We start from the raw sequence: 24,557 nt of genomic DNA, 5'->3' as shown, positions 1-24,557 counted from the left end.
CATCTCTCCTGCTGTCAGCCCGCTTGCCTGCATGCAATTCTTTGTTGCCTATGGCGACCAGGCGTGGTGCCTTCAGCCCCCCAGTTCAACCACCTTCAGCCCTCTCAAATGGCTTTGCCCATTCTCCTCTTCTGCCTCCCATATCTGGAACACCCTTCAGGGATACCTGTGCAGTACCATCTCTCTCTAATTTCAAGTCCTTCCTTAAACCCACCTTTTCCCAGAGGTCTTTGATTTACCTCCTTACTTCTCATCTCCAAATGAAGCATTCATCCATGGTTACACTTCCACTCCATTTCGTTTTGTTATCTTCTTGTTTCCCCCACTGTCGAAATTTAGATTCTAATGCCTCTGGGCAGATCTCTTCTTCTTTTCCTTATGTTCTGCAAAGTCTCCTACATGGATGAGGTGAATAAATGAATTCCCTTGTGGAGAATTCTAGAAAATGGGAGGCCTTTCAGGCATACATTGAAATCTTGGCACAATGGACCAGGAGGAGGAATAATGCAGGCTCATTGCTTCATTCAGTCCTAAACGACGTTTGTGCCAGCAGCATGGAATGGGGCAGGAGCAATAACCACTTATAGGCTGAGGTGGGTTAAAAATGGCCACAACTTTTTATTGGTTATAGTGAGAGATAGGAGAATCTGTCAAGCCTGATTTTGTTCATGTTCACATTTTTCTGGTGCTAAGTTTCTTCAGTCCCAATTCTGCATCAGATTGCAAATATTTTTTCTGTCTGCATGAACATTTGTATGCATTTTCCAGTACATATTTTCCCCAATGTCCACATTTTTGCAAGCATGTGCATTTTTATTGCATTTGGGGTGGGTGAGTTTGGTGTGGGATACGGCAAGAAAACAAGTCACTGGGCAGCCTGATTGCTGCCCAATATTACCATCCCAGCCCACAAGCTAGAATAACACTGAGGGGAGTGGCAGGAATCTGGGGCCCACTACTAAAGATGTGCCTACAAGCAAAACCTGAGTTCATCTTAAGTTCTCCAAATTCCACCACAAAGCTCATACCATCTCATGTCCATATCAATTTATGAGCTTTGTTATTTTTCTTTTCACATGAAAATTTGGGTGTAACTTCATGCATAGTTTTTCCAAATGTATGTTATCAATTGTGCACATCTTTCAAATGTGCGTACTCTTCTCCCATTGATTAAAGCGTGTTTGTGTGCATATTTTGGAATTGCACATTTTTCATGCACATTTTTCAAATATACGTATGCTGTTGAATTTCTTTTTTTTAATTTTCAGAAAATGTTCAGAAATGTACAGACTTCAACTGCAGATTGTGCTCAAGATCAGTCCGGGAGGCACAAACTGGGTAAATCCTGACCAAAAATGGACTGATTTTTCATACACCACTCCCCACCACAGTGCAAACTGATATGGTACATCCATCCTTTGACCTGGGAGTGTGGCAGGTGTGCCAGCCCTCAACTTGGGTTGGGGCCATGAAGCAACACCTCAAGATCTCCTATGGAGATCACCCAGTGGGGAGCCGGGGTAAAATCCAACATAAGTCCTACCTAGACCCACTGAAATGAATGGAACTTGCATTAGTCATGACTAACTTATGTCCCATTCATTTTAATGGATCTACTTTAAATAGGGCTTGTGTTAGATTCCTGCATTGAGCAGAGGGTTGGACTTGATGGTCTTATAGGCCCCTTCCAACCCTACTATTCTACTATTCTATGATTCTATGGATTGTACCCAGGGAGACCTCTCCCTGCTATGGATCCAGCCCAATGCCACCATAAGAGATGAACAGCTGTGCTCCCATCTAGCCCTAAACTCTATTTTTCATTGTGTTCAGCTCCAAGCTTCTCTGGTGTATGTTGACTTGGGCTCTGGGACTTAGGTCAGAAAAGTGTGTGTATTGCAGTCCTCATACATTGCTTTCCACCTCCTATTAAAAATGGTTCTGTCAATCGGCCCTCATTTTTCTTAATCACCAAGACAATACCACAAGTTGTACAATACCTCTGGTACTTCTTACTAAGAATTACTCACCACTGCAGGATATGAAAGTAAATTCAGGAGGTGAGTTTTACAAACAAAATGCATGCCTTCAGCTTGCATGCCTCTCCATTCCTTAAGTTGTTTCTCCTCAGAAATAAATATGTAGTTTCCACCTTAATAAGGCTCTGCTAAAGGGACATTCCATTCTTTCTGTCTGCATTGCAGATTCCATTTTAAGCAGTGGATCTTCTTTGGTGTTGTTGTTGCTGGTTTAGACAGCAAAATGGAGACATCGAGTAAATCATGTCTCATTTCAAAATGTACTCTGCTGGTGCAAGACATGCCCATATCAACAGGCCTGATGCTTGGGGCTAGCACTGAATTAAAGGGCAGGGAGCACCTTACACTCAATCATGTTTTAGGGCTCCATGCATCTCAAAGCCATATGAACTTGAGGAGAAACAGCATGAATATGCACGAGCAACAGTTCCCCTTTAAATATATCTCACATACCCATTTGTCATTACCCTCATCACACATGGAAGTATTACTCTCCCCATTATAAATGGGGAAAATGTGGCTGCGAAGAAGTCATAAATGCATCTTAAAATGTGTTTAAATCTTGTCCCTTTCACTTACGGCCCTGAAAATAAATAAAAATGTAAAAAGAAAGAGACAATGTTTATCTTTCCAAACCTGACGAGAAAATCCTCCTCCTCCTCAAAACGGCTGGATAACAGAGCAATATGTCCCTGTCAAACAGAAGCCTTTCACAATTTAAAAATCAGAGCAACCTCCATGGATCTGGACAATTATTAAAATCTGTAGGGAAAACCCCAGCTGAGACTAATTTTTAATCCAAGCAGGAGTTTAATACTGGAAGAAATGAGCACACTGCACCGAACAAAGCAATAAAACACCTTGGCGTGCTCTGCTGATCGCAATCAAACCTGAGCAGTTGTACTCAACCAGCCGAAACCAACAGAGCCTGTAATAAGTACTTAAAGCTATGTTTGTCATAAAGCATTCTGAGTACACACATTTATGTGAAGAGCGCAGAATACAAATTAAGCCCGTGCATTCTCTTGCTGGCCCAATTTTCCTTATTCCCAGTTCTCTGCTCCCTCACCCCTATTCTGCATAGTGCCACTGGTGGCAGGTCCTTTATGCTGTTCCCCAAGCCCTCCAGAGGCCACTCTCACAGTCCCATAATGCAATGCAGCGAAGCCTAACTTTCATAACTCAACTGGCGTCGGAGGTGGAAGCATCCCAGGTCTTTGTTGAACCCTCTGCCTTATGTTTTGTTGGATAAAAGAAGAAAATGGTCCCTCCCAAAAGAGAGAAAGAAGGGAAAACAGCTGGAGTTTAACTTGAGCCTCTACGCACTGGGGCTCAGCGCCAGAAAACTTTTTTTTTTTTTTAATGTGTGGGCTTTGCCCTAGAACATGTGGGATCTCCCTGAGCATGTACAAGTCCCCTCCCTGCACTGAGTAACTACAACCAGCCCCCACACAAATGGGGTTAAGAAGCAGGGTTTACGTGTCATGGAACATTTAGGGATGTATGGATTTTGTTAAATCCGTTCCGTCTATGTTTCCCAGATTATCAGGTGTCTTTGATTGGAACTGGATTTTTTTAGGGATGTACGAGAATTTCGTTCCACTTCCACAAGCGTGCATTAGTGCGAACGCGCATTCCCACTAATGCTTATTAGCGCAAATCCCCCCCCCCAAGTTTAAAAAGCGCCCACAAGTCTGCACAACTCGAAAGAAGCCAGTCCACCACAGAACCTGCAGGTGGGTTCACAGAAATCCAAACACATTTGAATCTGTCGTGGATTTCTTCAACATCTCTAGGGACATTGCATGCAGGCAAATTTCAACCCCAGTACCTTTCATTTTATAAATCGCTCAATGGGAGCACCTCTCTGCTCCACTCCCCATTACCTTCCATCTCCTTGGTCAGAATATCTATTGCAATTAATATCTGAAGTGAATGGGAGAGACACTAAAGTCCCCCTGTTGCATCTCTCCATTGTAATCAGATGGACTCATGGAAAAGAATTCAAGACACGCTCTACCTCCGGGACAACTTACTGTGCCCACTGAAGAAAGTGATGAGCTGTTTGTGTATATTATCTGTGTGGTTTTCCGTAAACGGATTTTAAACTTTGTATATTGTACTTTAATGTTTTAACTTCTGTAAACCGACCAGAGAGCTTCAGTTATGGGTCGGTATAGAAATGTAAATAATAACAACAACAACAACAACAACATAACAACAACAATGGCCTAGTAGAGGGGAAGGATGATGGGGATTTTATGTGGCGCAAATCAGTGGCCTTGCAGCAGCCTTCCCCAACTTGGTCCTTCCAGGTGTTGTGGACTACAACTCCTATCAGCCCCAGCCAGCATTATGATAGTTGTTGTCCAAAGCACTTGGAAGCCACCAGGTTGGGTAAGGCTGCCTTATAATCTTCCTTCTGTAATCCAATTCCCTGAGAAAGGTGGGGGAAGCTGTTGGTTAAGACAGAAAACAATGTGTATTTTAGAAATGAGCTCACAACATTCACTTACAAGCTCTGCCTGCACCCTTTGAACCTGGCAGGGATCATCTGGGGTTTCTGGGAAGCTTCTCCCAAAGGTGTCACCTGCAAAGTTAACCCTGCCTTGTAACCTAGAGGGAATGGCATCCCATCCCATTACCACTTGAGAAATAAAAGACTTCAAAAAGTAAATGAAAGAAGGCAGTGGAATGGTCCCTGAGACTGCAACCCGACATTCTCTTACCTAGCAATAAGTCCCATTGAACTTATGGGGTTACTTCTTGGTAAACACATATAGGACTGCATTGTTAAATGGTTACTGGAGAAACAGAGATATAATTCTTATCTTTACATGTTCACGCTCCAATTTTTATTTTAAGAAAGAGGAACACCTCAACCTTCTGATTGCCATCTTTGCTTTGGGATTTTGTATAATAAGTGACAAAGATAAGCAGAGTAACTTCTCTTGTCACCTATTATACTATCCATCCACCTCCGTCGTTGTCATTTTATATTCCTCACTGACGCATGTGGTTTTTAAATATAAGTTAAATATATTTTAAGCATTTATTGTTAACAAATCCAATGGTGACATCTAAATTTAGAATTAGGCATAAACTGGCAGTGTTTTGCAGTAGTTATTTGGCTGAGCCTGAGAAAAATATTATGACACCAATCCTTCCTGGACTCTGCAAACATAGAAACTGTCTTATACCACTAGGTCAGATTGTCCATTTAGCCCAGTATTGTCTCCTCTCCGTGACTGTCTTTCCAAGTTCTCCGAGTGCTAGTCCAATAAAGGTCTCTCATATGAATCATGGGAGGATTTGCTCATGCTGTATTCTTCAAAAACCAAAAAGAAAGAATGTGCAGAAAAGTTCTTCTTGCTCCTGAAACCAAGTATGCTTCTTAGGGCTGATGGCTCTCTCTTTGGTGTATTAGCTAGACTTTTCTGCAGAAATCCCAGGACACCCTTAGCTTTACCTCCTATATATCCGTTCTGTAATACCAGCGAGTAAAGGCTTTCCATCTGCGATTATAGAGTTTGGATGTAGAGCCTCTTTTAGAAGAAAGAGAAGTAGCCAATGGCTTACTGCACTGGAATACTCCAGGCTGCAAGATGGAATTAGGGAGAGAATTTTGTCCCATTCACATTGATATGAACTTACTGAATTTGCACTTCCCAAATCAATAAGCAAACTGGAACACTGTTGTCATTCGGTATTTGTACTTCTCCAGATTTTGTGATGCAGTTCTCCAAACAAAAATAAGTACATTATGGAAAAATGTGCAAAAAATGTCTATATTAGGGAAAGGGGCACACAAAAATGCATACATTCATGAAAGAAATGTACAAAAAAGCATTATATAAGGAAAGATGCTTTCAAAAATGTGTACATTATGGGAAAGTGTGTACAAAAATGCATATACTAGGAGAAATGCATTAAAAAAATCCATATCAATTTCTGGTGTGGACTTTCTTTAAAAAAATGCAAGCTGATATGGAAGTGGGACAGAATGAACTGAAGGCTGGAAATATGAGGAACTGAGAGAAACCAAAATTCAGATTCACTCACCTCTAGTTGGAATAGATATGGCTGCAGATGTACTACTGAAACGTGATATGTGAGGTCTACCCTGCTCTATAGTTACCAAGATTACTGCACAGATACGGATAATCCTGGAAACTAGGGTCTCCTCCCACATAAGTCTTTAGAATTACCTCTGATTCTTGATCCCAAATGAGGTTCAGCAAATGTAATTAACAGGGAAAATAGCGGAAAAGGTAAGAGGTTCCTCTGAACAGGAGCTGTTGATCCAGGGAGCGTTAGCCCTGTACACCAAAGGACATCAACAGTGAGATATAAATGATTCCACTTGATGGGGAAGGGTGTAGCTCAGTGGTAGCACACAAGCTTTGCATGCACAAGGTCCCAGAATCGATCCCCAGCATCTTCAAGTAGGTCTGGGAAAGACTTCTGTCTGCAAGCTGCCGTCAGGATGGTCAGCGTAGACAAAACTGAGCTAGATGGACCAATGGTTTGAGACTGTATAAGGCAGCTTTCTATGTTCCTGTCAATTTCTTGGCTTGCAGTGATCTACTAATGGATTTCCAAACATTCTTAGGATCTGCTGGAGCCTTCAGGATGTAACATCCAGCTGAACTATAACGCTGGCTGTAGTTGCTCTCCCTTTGCTGGCAGCCACCTTTCTCCTGCCTTTCTCATGCATTGGGGGAAGGGTGAAATCAGCAAAGGGATTTCGGAGGTGGCCACAAGTAGAGATTGGCAAACATGAGATGCTTGGGCTTGCCAAGGTTCTTCAAATTCCTCCTCGAAGCTCAGTTTGCTTCATCTGTGTTTTTGAACACGAATGTCTTTTTTCTGATTAGGAAAAACCCATATTTTTTGTTGGGAAAAATGCTCATCTTAAAAAGTGAAAATGCAGATTGTTGGGGGAAGCACACATGTGCGCACTTATACATGTGCGCCCTTTTGAACATGAACTCAAAGCATGGGATACGGCAAACATTGCCCAAGAATTGCTTCCCTGCTTATGTTCAGGGTTACAAATGGGACATGTCTGCATCATGTGCAAACAGGAACAAAATTCTCACACTTCCCAAGTCCCAAGCTCACATGCTCCTGGATGCAGGAGGAAAGGGCCCCCATGCATTTATGCTCTTGCGTTTCCTTATTTCCAGCTCCTCACCAGACTGACTGATAATGGAGACAAAGTAAAGGAGGCTATGCCAAAACACCTGAAGTGCCAGCCACTGATTCTTATGTTGTCCTGGCCGAGAGTGAAGGAACGTTAAAGCACACCCATCACACTTGGATCAGAATATCACATAGGGGAAACCCATTTTTTTCTGTTCATGGCCGAAGGGGCTGTGCACAGCACTGGTTGGTTGTCTTCCTGGGACATCTTGAAGCCACTTTCTCCTTCCTGTCTGGAGATCTCCCCAACACCCTAATAGCAGTTTCTAACTTTTAAATCATTGTATGTGCATGCACTGTAATTATGTGAAGGGATAAATGTTCACTAGAATGAACATTGATGCTGCACATTAATACATTTTAAAAGGAGCAACTGACCAGAAAAACAGGGGAGTGAGGATGGGGGAAGAGGTAAGAGAGATGCTGTCAAGATTCCCTTAGCCCCTACTTCACTTCAGTGCCCAAACACACACAGACCAGAGGCTTCAGTCTACAGCTTTTAATCCATTACTTCACAGGGTCATACAGATGCAAATTCTCAGAGAAACTCTGTCTACCAGGAATGCCTTCAGGGGATCTCAATGGAATTTACGAGAGTTGCCAGCTGTTTGAAGAGGGAGGCGGTCTCACTAGCCTAACTTAAGAGGGGGAGGTCCCTCTCTTCTCGTGAGGCCTCTAAGCGCAGCTTCGCACACAAGGCCAATCGGGTAGACTGTCTAAGTTCCGCCCGTGCCTTCTCTCTCTTTTCTCTGCATCTGCGCCTGGCATCTATTAGGTCAAACTCCTGTTCGCTATCTCTCACGGGTGTGTGTGTGTATGAGGAGGGACCTTCAAGCTCAGCCATCTGTGCATTTGTGACCTGAGAAGCAGGCCTACTCATATCTGGTCGAGCCTGGGAAAACATTTCCCCCATGTCTGATGGTTGTCCTTCAGAATCTGAACTGCTACCCCACTCCCTGCACTCAGAAACACCCCTGACAGATGCCTGAATCAGTGTTCAGTTCAGTAGCTAGTCTGTCAAATGCACTGTGAAAGTGGGGAGGAGTTGGTCTGTTGCTGTGAGTCCTGCTCACAGGAATGTAGACACTCTAAGAGGCCTCTAGGTTTTTCAGAATCTAAGTCCCAATGCCACTGGGCTTTCCTGTGAAGAGAACTCTTTCATGGAAAAGCCTGGAGATAATGCTAAGAGTTATTTTGGGAAATTGCTCTTTGGCCTGATACACTGTCAGCGTTTAAAGGGCAGCAGACTACCGGAACATGAACACTTAAACCAGCAACCTTCACTTATTTAGTAGATGCCCTTTTCCAAAGCTTGCTTATCCAATACTAATTGCAGGGAGGGGGGATATATACAACCTCCTTGCTTGTCAACACAACCCATGCATACATTATCAAATTTATCAAAAGCCGGGACAAATAGGTTTCATGCCAACCCATCAACCTCCCCAAACAGCAGCTGTCAAACATAAATAGCACGAATCAGCGTATTATTTTTTGCACATCCTCTGACCTTTCCATAAACTACTGAAACCAGTGTTGCGAGTGCAGCATGTGGTAGTAACACCAGAATAAGCCTGAATCAGGCTTGTTTAGCTTTCAGATGTAAACCTCAATCCTCTTCCCAAAATAGGCAAGAGAATTCTGATTCACATTGTTACTCTGGGATGGCTCACATCCTCATCACACTGGGGATTGTCAGTCTTAAAGGACAGTCTTCGCCTGTTTGAAGCTGCCTGGAATTTAAGGTCTTTGTTAGATGTCATCCTACAGGTGCCTCCAGCTTCAGAGGTTATGCAGGTGGCAACCAGGCAGAGGGCTTTTTAAGTGAAGGTACTATGGTTATGGAAAGCCCTTTCCAGACAGGGCACCTGGCGCCCATGGTTTTATCATTTGGGCAACCCCCCTTTTTCTTCTCTAAGTCTCTGAATGGAAGATTAATGGTTCCTGTTTCTACTGCCTTGGCTTCTCTGGGTTTTCATGCTTTTAGACTACTCTTTCCTACTGCAAATTCTCTGCTGAATGAATTCAAGGTGTTTTTATTGCTGTTTTACTATGAATTTTGTTAACCACTTTGGATATTATCTTTTAATAGAAAAGCAGTGTAGAAATATTTTAAACAAACCCATAAATAAATGGTGGAAGCAGTGGGTCTTCCCCACTGTGCATATCAGGCACTGGCCTGGTTCGCATGACATGACAGCCCACCGTAGGTTAATTTACCCAGGGGGCTGTTTGCTGTGCTGGGTGCCTGAAGACACCATGTTTGCATGGTGCCTGTTGTGGTTCGTTGTGTCATGTGAACCCAAGCGGCAGGGGTTGTTTGTAGGGTAGACAACCCTCGAATAACCCTAAAACAGGCCACGCGTCCTTTGAGGGTTGTCTAACCTTCAAATAACCCCTGATGTCTGGAAACACATAACATGAGAAGCCATGAGAAGCCAGGTGCCCTTGGGTGCCTGGCATGATGCAACAGGTCCCATGGGTAAATTAAGTCACAGTGGTCTGTCATGCTTTCATACAGAGGTGAACTGAGCCTGATCTCGTCTGATCTCGTAAGCTAAGCAGGGTCAGCCCTGGTTAGTACTTGGATGGGAGATCGCCTGGGAATCAGGCTTCCTGCACTGAGCAGGTGGTTGGACTCGATGGTCTTCTAGGCCCCTTCCAACCCTATGATTCTATGAACTCTATGTTGTGTGAACCAGGTCTTTGTGTAAGCTGCATGGTCTAAATGGGCGAGCCTGGATATTCATAAAGGGCTGATTTGTGTGACCATTCATAAAGACAGAGGTAGGGAGCCAGCACAAATCAAATGTACATGGGAGTGGACCTAAGCATGGTGTGCCTGGCTCCAGCGCTTGAGTTATGTGGGGGAAAGTAAGGGCACAAATAGAGAGGGGATCCATAACAACTGTAAAAAATAATAATAATCCAAGAACAAAAAAGAGGAGAGCTGCATAACAGAGATGAAATGCATTTCAAGGAAACTCTTTATCAGAAGAATGTTTAATGCTTCTTGCTAAATATTGCTTGGGACAGTTGTTCTAATTTAGGGCACAACCCTATGCAGGTTTAGACAGAAAAAAGTCCTACAATTCCCAGCTTTTCCCAGCTAGCCATGCTGGCTAGGGAATGCTGGGAGATGTAGGACTTTTTCCTGTCTAAACATGTATAGGACTGCACCCTGAGCTAATCATAGTAGCATTATTTTTCTATAAAATGCTCACATGCAAACCAGTCTGAATGCCAGAGTATCTAATGAGCTGTCAACAGGTTGACAATTATTGACATAAATAAGTAGCAGAGGGGCCCAGTTTTAAGCAAGCACTCTCAAACATCATGTGAAATATTACTGATTTCTTTAAGTAGCTTCCACATAATCATGGATGCACCTGATCTCATCTCATCTCGAAAGCTAAGCAGGGTCAGCCCTGGTTAGTGCTTGGATGGGAGACTGCCTGGGAATCAGGCTTCCTGCACTGAGCAGGGGGTTGGACTCAATGGTCTTGTAGGCCCCTTCCAACCCTATGATTCTATGATCTCTACGAAATCAAGAAATCCAAGGTGAATAGAAGTCATGGGTTTAAGTTGTCCATGACATGTTTTTTAAAAGAAAAAAGAAAAAGAGGCATTAATTTTAATAAATCTGACCTTTCTGGCTGACTAGGAACATCACTGATGTGCAAAGTGGCAGGCAGGAGCACGCTGCACCCTTGAAGCCCCCCTGGAGATCAGGCTGGAAGTGTTCCATGTGTTGACTCCTGATATACCTCCTCAGAATCACTGGACAGATGGAGACCCACCATACAACATTACAGGTGTGCCAGACACAACCTTTCTGTGGCACCATGAAGAAAGGCCCTTCCTACATCTAGAGATGTAGGTTTCTTATTGTCTTTGTGTTCACACTGCTTCACACCAGGAACAAATGAGGAATATGAATCCATGGTGTGATTCCAGAGGCCATAGGGCGATGGTGTGGTTGGCTCCCAGAATCTTCTGCAACCAGCATAACCCAACAACAACTCTAGGATATTTCTAGAATTCCAACAAGAATTAGGGGCAGTAACTGCATCCCCACCCCAAGTAATCCCATATCATTATTGGCATGTGGCCATGCTGGTTGCTGAAGACCCTGGAAACCTACCTACTCATGTTCCTCCATCACCTGAAAACAATGGGTCCTTCCACCCCTTGGATGCTGCATGCCCTGCCTTCCACATGCACAGGCCAGGGCTGTACTTGCAAAGTCTTTGAAGGCATCTCTATGTTAAAACACATCCAGGCCATTTGCACAATCTACGAGAGGGTGAGAAAAAAGGAAAGATTTCCAGAATCTATCCCTTTCCCCAGTTGTCAGCAAGGATGTCCAGATTGAAACAGATGCCCAAATATTATAATATATAAAGGAGATTTCAAGAATGATTGAGAAAGAAATGTATTTCTATCTGTACATTCTCATGTTTTTTTGTGCTCTGTAGGGTATATGAACAAAAGTGGGATTGGCCATTTCTTTATCCTTTTCCCTCCATGGGTTATTTGTGTGCTGCATTTTGTTTGTACTGCCTGCACATTGTTTGCTGTTGCTATTATGCTGCTCAGTGCCTTACGCGCTGCAGTGGGTGGCGAAGGCGGCTTTTATAAATAACAATATTCCTTTCAATCCAAGGCAGAAATTCAACACCACCTACATTTCCTGAGCACAAGGGTCCCGATCCTCTTCTTACACCCATCCCTTTTACTTGGTGCTACTTGGTGGGAGTGATTTTGTATTGGCATGAAATGAGAGAAGCTATGCATTTTCATTTACTTCCAACTTCATTCTCTTTTGCTACAACAGTCAACTGTAAAGGTTTATATTCCAGCTGGACAGCTAAGAAGTATACAGTCACGGCTGACACAAAGATCTGATTTTCTTTTTTCAATTCAAGGGCCTGTTTAAAAAAGAACGCATCTCTCACCGTTGAGTCTGAAGAACAGTCTCGCCATAGCTTCATCACTGAAGCTACTTACGGTGCTGTGGAGTGTCTCTTTGTTACTTCAGCCAGAACGATGGAAACTTTCATGAGGGTGTGAGTGCTACAATCAGGGTGTCTTTTGATTTCTCCGAGACCTGCCAGAAGATGCAGGTCCATTTCACATAATCTGAACTACCTGGGATGCTGCCAAAAACAGCAGTCCATTTTGAGCTCTTGCCCACTCTCCCCTATAATATTTAGGAATGCCTACTTGTATGTGGGTGTCATCACATCATGTGCTTTCTCACCCCCAATCCACATCACTGGATGATAGCCAATGAACTGATGTTCAATCCAGACAAGACTGAGGCTCTGCTGGTGGGTGGTTCCTCTGTCTGGATGGAGGAAGTGCAGCCAACTCTAGATGGGGTCACATTCCCCCTGAAAGAGCAGGTATAGAGCTTGGGGGTGGTCCTGGATACATCATTGTCATTGGAGGCTGAGGTGACCTGCATGGCACAGAGTGCCTTCTACCAGCTTTGGCTGGTAGCCCAGCTGTGACCCTATCTGGATGGGGATTTCCTAGCATAAGTGGCCAATGCTCTGGTAACCTCTAGGTTAGATTACTGCACTATGTTGTACATTGGGCTGCCTTTGAAGTCAGTTTGGAGACTGCAGCTAGTGCAAAATCTGGTGGCCAGGTTGCTGACTGGGACGACAAAGTGAACGTATAAGTCCAGTTGTGGCTTGCCTGCACTGGTTGCCAATTTATTTCTGGGCCAAATTCAAGGCGCTGGTTGTAATCTATAAAGACCTACATGGCTCAGAACCCCAATATCTCAAGGACCACTTCTCCTGGTATGGTTCTCAAGGTCACCTTTAAAGGCCTTCTCTGTGTGCCCCCTCCGACAGAAGCTCAGGGGCTGTCAAGTTGGGAACAGGGCTTTTCTGTGATAGTCCTGAATTTATAGAATATTCTCCCCTTGGAAGGTCAGCTGGTGCTGATGCTGTGAACTTTTTGGCGCCACACAGATATACTTATTTTCACAAGCATTTGGACTTTAGTTATGGTCCAACTGTTGTGGGCTCTTTTTGTGGTGTTCATTCTAGGCTGTGAGTGCGGGAAGATTTTGTGTTTTGTGGATGAACACTTTCACATTGTATTATTTTTAGATTATGTTTTTTATGGTATTTTGTGGTGCCTCCCCCTGCCCCAACTTTCCTCCCACGCATGAATTTTCCCCAAGAATTGCACAGCATGCCTGGCTTCTGGATTTTTAAATTTACTATTTGCAGCAAAATAGCTAACTAGGTGTCTTCTTTACCATGATTTTGACAGGCATCTTAAAACATGTACACGATGATGAGTACAATATGATGCTGGAAGTTACCCCCAAAACTGGGTCTGTCACCTCAAAGTTTTGCAATGATAAAAACAAATTCTATCTAGGCTGCTCACTAAGGGCTCCTTCACATGGAGCTTTTATCCTGCTATTGAGATTACTGACTCACAGACGTTTGTGGGTACTTTTCATGATGTTCTTAACCTCCAGGGCACATCCAGAGGTATTCCCTGGTTATTTCATCTCAAAAAAGATCCGGAACGAATCAACTACCTTTTTAACTCAGAATGCTACACAATTAAAACAGCCACTAGATGGCACTGTTTCATTGAGTTCTATGGAGCCTGGCTTGAAAAGTAAAAGCTTCCCCTCTCAGCGATGACGTGGTCACTGTCTGGGAGCACGCGATAAACACGGAAAGTCTCCAGAACAGGAGGACTGTGGGGGTTTTCTTTAGTGTAAAGGCAGACTAAATATCTGTGATCATCCTAAACAGAATCAAATCTTTCTGCTGCTCCCCTTACATTGAATTGCCAGTACAAGGTGCCCCTGGCAGCGGGTGGGAAAGCTCAAAAGTCCAAACTTCCAGGCTTATACCACTCTACCAGAAAAAGGTTTGAGTCAGCCCTGTTAGCAAAGAACAGACAAGAGAACTAATCATCTTCAGAACAGCAGCCAAGTATTGTTTCAAAAAGGTCTAGGACAATATTACTCAAATTCTGGGGTATGCCTGTCCCAAGGAACTTCATGAATTGTATGGATCCAAATGCTTATGGTAGATGTTGGTGTCTCAGTTCTGGCTACTATGTGCCCTTATGTGCAGTATCATAAGGAACTATGGCAGCCTGGAGCAGTACGGCACCATCAATTACCATGAACAGCAGGGCTGTGTGGGGGTGTGTGTGTGGAGGGGTGGGCAATGGTGATAGGAAGGAAAGAATCAGAAGCTTGGAGGGCTGGTTGAAGTGGGTCAGATGGTAGCCTGCTTGTTAAAAAATGTGAAAACATGAGAAGAGCCATGCTGGATGAGACTAAGGGTCCACCTAGTACTGCATTCTGTTCACAAGCAGGATGCGAGTGCAACAGCACCCTCCCGCCCATGTTCCCTAGCAACTGGTGTACATAGGCATACTTCCCCCAATACTGGAGGTAGCATATAGCCATTAGGACCAGTAGCCATTGATAGCCTTCTCTTCCAGGAATTTGTCCAATCTCCCTTTAAAGCCATCCAACTTGGTGGCTATCACTACATCTTGTGGTAGTGAATTCCATAATTTAACTATGCACTGCATGAAGAAGTCCTTCCTTTTATCTGTCCCGAATCTCCCACCAATCAGCTTCATGGTATGTCCCTGGGTTTTAGTATTATGAGAGAGGAAAAGAAAAAGTCTCCCTATCCACGTTCTCCACACCATGCATAATTCTGTACACCTCTATCATGTCTCCCCTCCCTCGCCTTTTTTCTAAGCTAAACAATCCCAGCTGTTGTAACCTTCTCTCATAGGGGAGATGCTCCAGACCCTTAATCATTTTAGGTGCCCTTTTCCAAACAGGAGTTTAGAAAATAGCCATTCTGAAACCCATCACTTTTGTCCCCTGCAAGAACTCCTTATTTAGCATTTCATATTTCTGTTGGATGGGTTGCATCTGCTTCCTGTTTATAATGTTGAGCTATATCTGCTGTCTATCTGCTTCTACAGCTCATCATGGGGGTGAGAGCCTTTGTGGGCTTAGGACTCAGATAGATACCCTCCAATTTTCTGCCCCCTCCCTGATATTCGTTACGCGTGAAAGTCATCTCTTCTTGGCATCAACAGGATTTGCATTTGGAACTAAACAGGTGTTGGGTGGGGTTGGAATTCAACAGCCAACCCACAGGCAAGCTGTGGAGCACCAATGACTTGACAGCAGCATCAGGGCAGGCATCACTGGCCTGCTGGCACTGGAGTAATTCTTAGATGCTACTAAGAGACAGGTGGTTGAGGTCTTGATCCTGCAGCTAAGTGGTCTTGAAAGACCCTTGAAAGACCAGGTCTGTAGCCTGGGGGTCATTTTAGACTCCCAGCTGTCCATGCAGGCTCAGGTGTCAGCTGTGAGGTGGACAGCGCTGTGCCAACTCCATCTGATACGACAGCTGCGCCCCTACCTTCCTAACCATCTGCTCCCATCAGTCATAATGCCCTGTTCTCCTCTCACCTAGACTACTGTAATGCGCTGTATGTGGGGTTACCCTTGAAGATGGTTCAGAAGCTGCAGTTGATGCATAATGCAGTGGCTCGCCTGATTAAAGGCAGCCGCTGGTGTGATCACATCACTCTGGTGCTGAAGGAGTTGCACTGGCTACCAGTTGTTTTCCGGGCCAAATTCAAGGTGGTGGTTTTGACCTTTAAAACTCTATATGGTTCCGGCCCAGCATATCTCAAGGAGCGCCTCCAGCAACACCAGACAGGCTGCTCAACAAGATCAGCCTCGGATAGCCTTCTCTCTGTGCCATCAGCCAGGACAGCTAGGCTGGTGAGGACGAGGGAGAGGTCCTTCTCTGTGGTGGCCCCCACTCTGTGGAACTCCCTCCCTAGGGAACTCGCCATGGCCCCTCTTTAATGAGCTTCCACCACGCATTGAAAATGTGGTTGTTCAGGCAGGCATTTGGGGTGGGATATGTTTAGAAATATGATGTTTTAATGTTTAATTTTACTGTTTTAGACTGTTTGTACTGCTGTACATTGCCCAGAGAGGCTGGGTGACCGGCCAGATGGGCGATTAAGAAATTTAATAATAAAAATAAATAAGTGGCCAGTGCTGCAGATCAGCTGCACCCCAGCCTTCACAACGGGCAAGTGACTTGTTATGTGATGCATTGTCATAAATGGAGCTGGGGCCAATCAACGTGGCGGACAAGCCAAGAGACTGATTGGAGCTCACAAGTGGCAGAATAAAAGGCTGAGTTGAGTCAGTGAATGGCAGAGATAGTTGGTGAGAACCCAGCAAAACTGTAAATACATAATTGCATGTGTGTGCAGATGGTGTCCTAGAGATCACAGACTATGCTGAGGGCTGGACAGAAAACCATTGGAGCTCTCTCCTTCACGCCACAGAAATTAAACCATGTCACAATGCTCCAAGACCTCTCACTGCTTGAGGATGGGGCACTCATTTAAGAATGCCATCAAGGATACCGCATGCCTAGAATGTTGCCACATAGTGGCATCCCCACCATATATGCATGTAAGTTCCCTGTCTTGCCAACACAGTGGGGAGCCAAAGGCTTGAAACTGATGATGTGAAATTTTGTTATGATGTGAAGTTTGTGACCATTGTAGTTTTTTTTTTTTTAATGAAAATAAAAGTTTAAAAAATAAAAAGGATGCATATTAGGGTTGTTGTTTTTGCACATGATGCAAAACATGGTTCCAATAGGAATTAAAAGTGTGAGCAACTGTGAATAAGTCTGAAACTGTAGGAAGCAACTGTCTCAGGAATTATTCCTGCACGAATACCACCCATATGCATGTGGCTTGCAAAGGAGAAGAACTCAGAACATACCCAGAGGCTGCAATGCAGAGTCTACTCACCCCTGAGCAAGCTCCTCTAACCTTTATACAATGACCCTGGAGTAAATGGGTGCATGTGTACATATGCATGAATATACAAGTAGAAACTCAGGTTATAGTCCATAATCTTAGTTTGTGGTTTTATATGCATGCATGTGTGCACCCTGTATGCCCTATTTGCCTTGCTCATACAAATGTTACAATGTTGCTGTTGTGAAGAAGACAGCAGGTGTGGAAAACACAATATAGTAGTCTTAGTGACAAACCGTCTACGTAAATGTTTTCTGAATGCCTTGCAGGCTAGATTGAAGGGAGTTTTGTATGACTGGCCCTGGGCAGGGAGGGGTTTTAGTAAAGAGAAAGTAAGGTTTCAAAATCAAAATTAAGGCACTTTTTCAAATGCCTATCAAAGTGCAAGTAATAACTGCAGTAAATATTAACTGTAGCAAATGGGGATCGACTATTCAGACCAACTGTCTGATTCACACAGAGAGTCTACAATGCACTCAAAATAGCTGAAAATAACAGAAGCCTTGAGCAAGTGTGCGCCTCTGCAAAAGTAATTTGAAACACAGAGAGTAAGAAGCTAGTGCTGTGTGTTCATCTGATTCTATATGAAACTCCCATGCTTTGGGCATTCACTGGGAATTCTGAATGTTTTCTGGAAGGTTGGGAGAAAGACGAAGATGTGAATTTTGTAAGTGGCTAAGATACAAAATACACAAAAGGGAAAGCAAGTGTGTGTGTGTGTGTGTGTGTGTATAGCCCCATCCAGATATCTGCAAAATTGCGTATAAGAACAGGTTGTAGGGCAGCAACCTTCCTCTGGCGGGTTGGATCCAGATCCATTGTTCTGCCAGCAGAAGGATCCCACTTGTGGAATGAGACTTCCGCATCCTCTCCTCTTGCCTTCAGCCCCCCTTGCCCTCCAAATCAGTTCTGGGGGAGAGGGGCTGCAGTGGGGAGGAGAGGATGCAGAAGTCCTGTTCTACAAGCAGGATTCTTCCACTGGGGGAACAACGGATCTCAATCCACCCCCCCACCCCACTGTGGAAAGATTGTAGGTTACACGTCAAAACCGAAGCATTTTAGGGGCATGGGACTTATTGTTACACTGCATGCCAGTGTATTTGATGTGTGAATAGAACATAATGCATGTGGTTCGATCTATGTGTACTGGCACAAGGATTGCTGGTGGAAAGACATGTTCACCCCCGTAACTAGAACCGTCTTCTTCCAAACAGGCTGTTGCACACACACACACACACACAACTCCTTTAATTCATAGCACAGAATTAGAAGCAGTCAAAACTAACCATCTAGGCTTAAGACCTTTGCTGCAAAGCAGGGCAATCCCTGCAGCAGGCCCCCCCCCCAAGCTCTTTCTTCTATCCTAGTTTCCTTTTCTGCCTTGGTTTTTTTTGGTACCCTCCGCATCCACCTGTAGCAGTGTGGCAGCCTTCTCCAACCTGCTGCCCTCCAGGTGTGTTTGACTACAACTCCCTTCAGCTGTGGGGTGCTACAGGGTTCAATTCTATCCCCCATGCTGCTCAACATCTACATGAAGCTGTTGAGTGAGGTCATTAGGAGTTCTGCGGAGGGGTGTCACCAGTATGCTGATGATGCTCAGCATTACTTCTCCTTGTCGTCAGAGTCAGCTGGGGTGGTGAAGGGGCTGGACCAATGCCTGGAGGCTGTAATGGGCTGGATGAGGGAAAATAAATTGAACCTGAATTCTGATAAGACAGAAGCTCTGTAGACTGGTGGTTCCCAAGTCTGGGAATTGGGTAAGCGACCTGCCCTGGATAGGGTTGCCCTCCCCCTGAAGGAGCAGGTGCATAGCTTGGGAGTACTCCTAGATCCATTTCTGTCACTGGAGCCCCAGGTGGACTCCATGGCCTGGAGTACTTGGGGCCAGCTTCAGTTGATCTGCCAGCTACGGCCTTTCCTGGACAGGGATAACCTAGCCACGATAGTGTCCCCATTAAACTACTGCAATGCATTTTACGTGGGGCTGCCCTTAAAGATAACTCGGAAGTTGTAGCTAGTGCAAAATGCAGCAGCTAGACTGCTGACCAGAACATCTCATAAAGATAATAAAACACCCGTTTTAAAGGAATTGCACTGGCTGCCAGTATACTTCCAGTCAGAATTCAAGGTGCTGATGATGACATTTAAAGCCCTAAGCGGCTTGGGACTTCAATATTGGAGGGAGTTGTTGTTGTTCAGTCGTTAAGTCGTGTCCGACTCTTCGTGACCCCATGGACCATAGCACGCCAGGCCTTCCTGTCCTGTGTTTTCTCCCGGAGCGTGCTCAAGTTCATATTCATTGCATCGGTGATGCTATCTAGCCATCTCATCCTCTGCTGTCCCCTTCTCCTTTTGCCTTCAATCTTTCCCAGCATCAGAGTCTTTTCCAGGGAGTTTTCTCTTCGCATTAGGTGGCCAAAATATTTGAGCTTCAGGATCTGTCCTTCCAATGAGCAGTCAGGATTGATTTCCTTTAGGATGGACTGATTTGACCTCCTTGCAGTCCAGGGGACTTGTAAGAGTCTTCTCCAGCACCACAGTTCGAAAGCATCAATTCTTCGGCGCTCAGCCTTCCTTAGAGTCCAGCTCTCACAGCCATACATTACTACTGGGAAAACCATAGCTTTGATTATATGAACCTTTGTCGGCAAGGTGATGTTTCTGCTTCTTACTATGCTGTCTAGGTTTGCCATAGCTTTCCTCCCAAGGAGCAAGCGTCTTTTAATTTCATGGCTACAGTCACCATCTGCGGTGATGTTGGAGCCCAAGAAAGTAAAATCTGTCACTGCTTCCATTTCTTCCCCTTCTATATGCCAGGAAGTGATGGGGCCAGATGCCATGATCTTAGTTTTTTAATGTTGAGTTTCAAACCAGCTTTTGCACTCTCCACTTTCACCCTCAACAAGAGGATCCTCTTCGCTTTCTGCCATTAGGGTGGTATCGTCTGCGTATCTGAGGTTGTTGATAATTCTCCCGGCAATCTTAATTCCAACCTGTGATTCATCCAACCCAGCGTTTCTCATGATGTACTCTGCATATAAATTAAATAAGCAGGGAGACAATATACAGCCTTGTCGTACTCCTTTCCCAATTTTGAACCAATCGGTTGTTCTGTGTCCGGTTCTTACTGTTGCTTCTTGACCCTCGTACAGGTTTCTCAGGGGACAGGTAAGGTGGTCTGGTACTCCCATCTCTTTAAGCATTTGCCACAGTTTGTTGTGATCCACACAATCAAAGGCTTTAGCATAGTCAATGAAGCAGAAATAGATGTTTTTCTGGAATTCTCTTGCTTTCTCCATGATTCAGCGAATGTCAAAATGGAGAATGACAAAAATGGAGCCAAACACGATGACTGCTGTAATAACAGACACCTAAGAGTAGTACGCTGTGAAAGATGTGGAGGCAGAAATGTTTGACTGTTAACTCTGCTTCACTGTTTTTTCCCCACTCAATAGCTTGTAACGTTTTAATTCTTTAATCTCAGATTCCGGCTCAGGTGAGCTTGTGTATATACATGGAATGTTTCTCCCAAGTCCAAATGAACCCAGAGGGATGATGTTCAGTCTTTAAATCCTTCTCCACAGAGCTATTTTTAACTTTCAGGTTCAGAAAATGGATCCATCCTCTAGCTTGAGTGCTTTCTAACCAATTTCTACCTCTTATCGTTGACACAACCAGATGTTACTCTTTAGCTACATTTAGGTTTAGAGGTTTATCTTGCATGACTTCTCACACAGTCTGCTGGAAGTAATTTAATGCAACAGAACATTTCCATCCACGTTCCCTCCACCTCCCTCCTCATCCGAAAAAGAGAACCTTTGCCAGAAAATAATTGGAGCTTAGCTTGGGTTATTGTTATTGTTATTATTTTATAGCATTGTGAATTGTTTCCAAAGATGCAACATGTTGCATTATATATATTTCAGTGATCAGAAACGGTGCTATCAAATTGAATTAGCCTGTCATAATATACCTGTTTCTCTGATCCAAGATCGCCTGACATGCTGTGAAATCTTGGCAACACTGAGCACATTGTTTATGCAGTCCTGTATACAGAAAGTAAGGGAACGAGTCCCACTTCTGACAAGTTAAGTTACTCATTTGAATCTTAGCCTGATCATGAGCCATTTTTCATGGGTACCATTTTAAATGATGGAAGCATCCTCCAGTTCATCATACAGAATTATGTAACATATCTTGTCAAAGTGCTTCTCTTTTACCTTGGAGAAAACTAACCAGGAATATGTTCAGGAAGCGCTGTTATTGGAAGGTATTTTAACTCCTTTTATATCTTGATTCCTGTCTAGAAAATGAATCCCATCATCTCTGAACATAACATGCATTCAGCAGGCTGTCTAGATAACTATCATTATGAGAAAGTGTCCAGGGTGGATTCATACAATTGTTATTTTCCAACTTAAGGTGACTGTTCACAATCACCTCATAATTAAATTCCACATGTAATCTGGTTTGCCAACAGGCATCATCATCGTTCATCTAGAAGCCAGAAGGCACGGCTTCAGTACAGAATCCGTTTTCTTTCAAAAATCAGTTTTGTCTGGGTGTAGGCTGGATAGATCACCCTCTGCTTTTTGTATGCACAGATGCTACTGATGGCTTTTCATGTTTGGTTCTCTACATTTATCTTTCCATCAATCACATATGAAAACACATCTACCTAATTATAATGTCTGTCCTGATTCTCTGAACTATTTGTTCTGGGTAATGTCTGTCCTGATTTTCTGAACTATTTGTTCTGGGTATGGGACAGATTTTATCCAGGGAAAAATGGGAATTATTACATCTATTAGCCACCCATTAAGATGGAAAGTTAGCAACAATGTCATTCACTCCCTAGTCTTGGATTCTCTGAGAGGTCTAGGAAACCAGCCTTTTGACAGTTGTTAGTAGATATTTTGAAATACATTTCCTTCTCATCTTGCTGTTGCACTCTATGAGCATTTGCAGCTTTCACCCGTGCAGGTGTTAACATCTTTGCAAAGTGCCTGTATTTCATCAAGGTCACGATGAAAACAGAAAGTGCTAGAATGTCATGTAAAAATCACACTCCTCCAACATGTCTGATAAGCAAAGACCTACACAGGCTTAGGGGAACGTCTTCTCCCTCATGAGCCAGCATGTGTCTTAAGATCAGCTATTGAGGCCTTACACTGCATTGCATCTGGCTGCACAGTTACATTTGTGAGGGCTCAGAGTGAGGGCTTTATAGGTTGCATCCCCCCTCTCGCCACCCCAGCTTTGGGGATGTCTCTCAAGAGAGGTCCATCTAATTGCAATATGCCAGATTTAGGGTGCTTCTGAACACATGGATCCTTGCACATACTGAAGTTCTCTTGGCTTCCCTTGAAATTCTTAAGATGCTTTGCCCAAGCAGGAACCTTCAAATTCCTGTGAATTTCACTTGAAATGAAATTCAGTGGCATCTCAATGATGACGGACACCTTTTTCATCTCAGTCTGCACTGGAAATAAATAAGGGAATCCGGATTATGTTGCTTAACATCCTGCAGAGATTCAGAAAAATTATTCAGGCCCCGAATTGGGATGGGTGTGGATCAGGCCCCTATAGCATCATCTCCATGTGTACCTTCCTACCACCTCTTTAGCCTGACTTCTCTGGATGTAGCAGCAAGAGCTTGGGGACATGGAGAATTGTCATTCCTATACTCCCCAGCATCTCTGGATACTGCCGTAAGCATGTCCAGCTGTGTCTAGACATGCTGAAAACCATGGGAAATATAGTTTGCAAGCTTCCTGATACCCCTGGACCCTGCTGTGAACACTTGTGGCATCATCTAAGGACTTCGGAACCACGAAAACTACCTTATCCTTAGTTCCCAGTGGCCTTGGATGCTGCTGCACATGCATCTAAATCCTGAGGCCCTACTATGTCTAGAGCTCTCCTTGTCCCCTAACCATCAGGGTAAGTTGGGGAAAGAAAAGGGATAGCAGGAACAGCTCTTGTGTGGTGGGGGTTAAAACAAATCCAATTCAGACTCCAAAGGGGTCTAGGCCCAATTCCAAATAGATCAAGGGTGGTGGACCAGTGAAATGTGGTGCCCACATTTTTGGGCCCTGCACCTTCATTAAGTAACTGTCATCTGGTAGTGACTTTGCCATGATGAAAAGGAACGAGATTCTGACCTAAGCTGATCATTATACTAGGAACCATCAGTGACATTTTCTTATGGATGTACCAGTTGGCCTGCATCTTGCTTTGACCTAGTTTTAATTCAAAGCGTTCATAGTGGTTAGGGATTGTGTTACATGGAATTTGTCTTTCTGGCAGCATTATCAGTATTCTGTAAACCTTTTGCTATGATAGATTATATGACCTTCAATGAGTTGGAAAATTCATCCAGCTTACATAAACAAGGCCAACTACTATGTCTCTCAGTTGACTCTAGAATATGAATGTAATTAACTATTTTCTCCAAACTTAAAGAGAATGGATAATTACCATTATCAGGGCTAGGCAACTTGTGGCCCTGCAGATGTTTTGGACAACAACTCTCATGATCCCTCACCATTGGCTACACTGGCTACAACTGATGGGAGTTGTAGGCCAAAACATCTGCAGGGCCACACGTTTCACATTCCTGTTCTATAGCAAGGATGTGTGTGTGTGTGTGTGTGTGTGGGGTAGGGTGTTAAATGAATTGGGCGGGGGGAAATAGTTATAAAATTAACATGATAAAAAATATTGTCACATCACCGCTGCCTTAAATATTGAGTAATTCCTGAACAGCTTGAATCAAGAGTGGCCAACTCTCCTCAGAATGTCATCCATAATAGATGGTAGAGTTGCTTTTCTAATAGGAGGGCTTCACTGATTATTCTCCAGGTTCATTTTTTGGCAGGGTAGAGATTTCAAAAGCATAGTTTTTTGTTTCCCTGAAACAGCCTTTTTATTTTAAAAAAATCTGTTAAATCCATCATGCTATCTGCACTGTCTTCCTTCTAACTGCCTGTGCAAATATAGTATCTTCTTCAGTACAAAAGGGTGATAGCAAAGGATATTTTATTTTTAGGTCGTTGCTAAGTAAAATAATGTTTATTGTTGGGTGTATACTTTGTTAACGTTGGGCAGCATCCAATATTGCTGCTGCAGCGTGATCTGTTGTGCAAGTGGGACCCACCAGAAAGCCAGCAGTTCTAAAAGCATCCCTGGAAACAAGCAGAAATGCTTGTTTCTGGGTTGGGACAGGTCAGCAGAGCTTCCTTCTGCAAGCTCTGCTCACCTGCCCATTTCGGAGGGCCTTTCTGCTTGATTCTGGCTCTTCCGCTAGCTTCCCATTCCACTATAGGTCCTGCTGGTATGCAGGAAGGATTGGATACTGCCCACTGTGTGTGCCCTTGCTTCATATTTCAGAGTAATATTAATTAGCAATGTTTCACATTTTTGAGAAGAGCA

General features: G+C 43.9%; 1 protein-coding gene across 15 annotated transcripts in view; it reads right to left on the bottom strand.

Annotated features, from left to right (window-relative positions):
* STXBP4 (syntaxin binding protein 4) overlaps positions 1-24,557 on the bottom strand; it is a 188,885-nt gene that overhangs the window by 54,264 nt on the left and 110,064 nt on the right. Inside the window, exon 20 of one of the 15 annotated variants that reach the window (XM_084837223.1) lies at positions 320-395. The exons of the other annotated variants lie outside the window; for them this stretch is intronic. Coding sequence (XP_084693349.1) covers positions 394-395 — 2 coding nt within the window. The 3' untranslated portion in view covers positions 320-393. Of the gene's footprint in view, positions 1-319; positions 396-24,557 lie in introns of those variants that run through there. 15 annotated transcript variants of the gene reach the window in all.

The sequence above is a fragment of the Heloderma suspectum genome, chromosome 2, assembly GCF_057233095.1.
Source record: "Heloderma suspectum isolate Gila_16-S chromosome 2, 16-S_ref, whole genome shotgun sequence".
Classification (NCBI taxonomy): domain Eukaryota; kingdom Metazoa; phylum Chordata; class Lepidosauria; order Squamata; family Helodermatidae; genus Heloderma; species Heloderma suspectum.
Note: the sequence above shows the minus strand (reverse complement) of the source record. Positions and strands in the feature narration are given on the sequence as shown.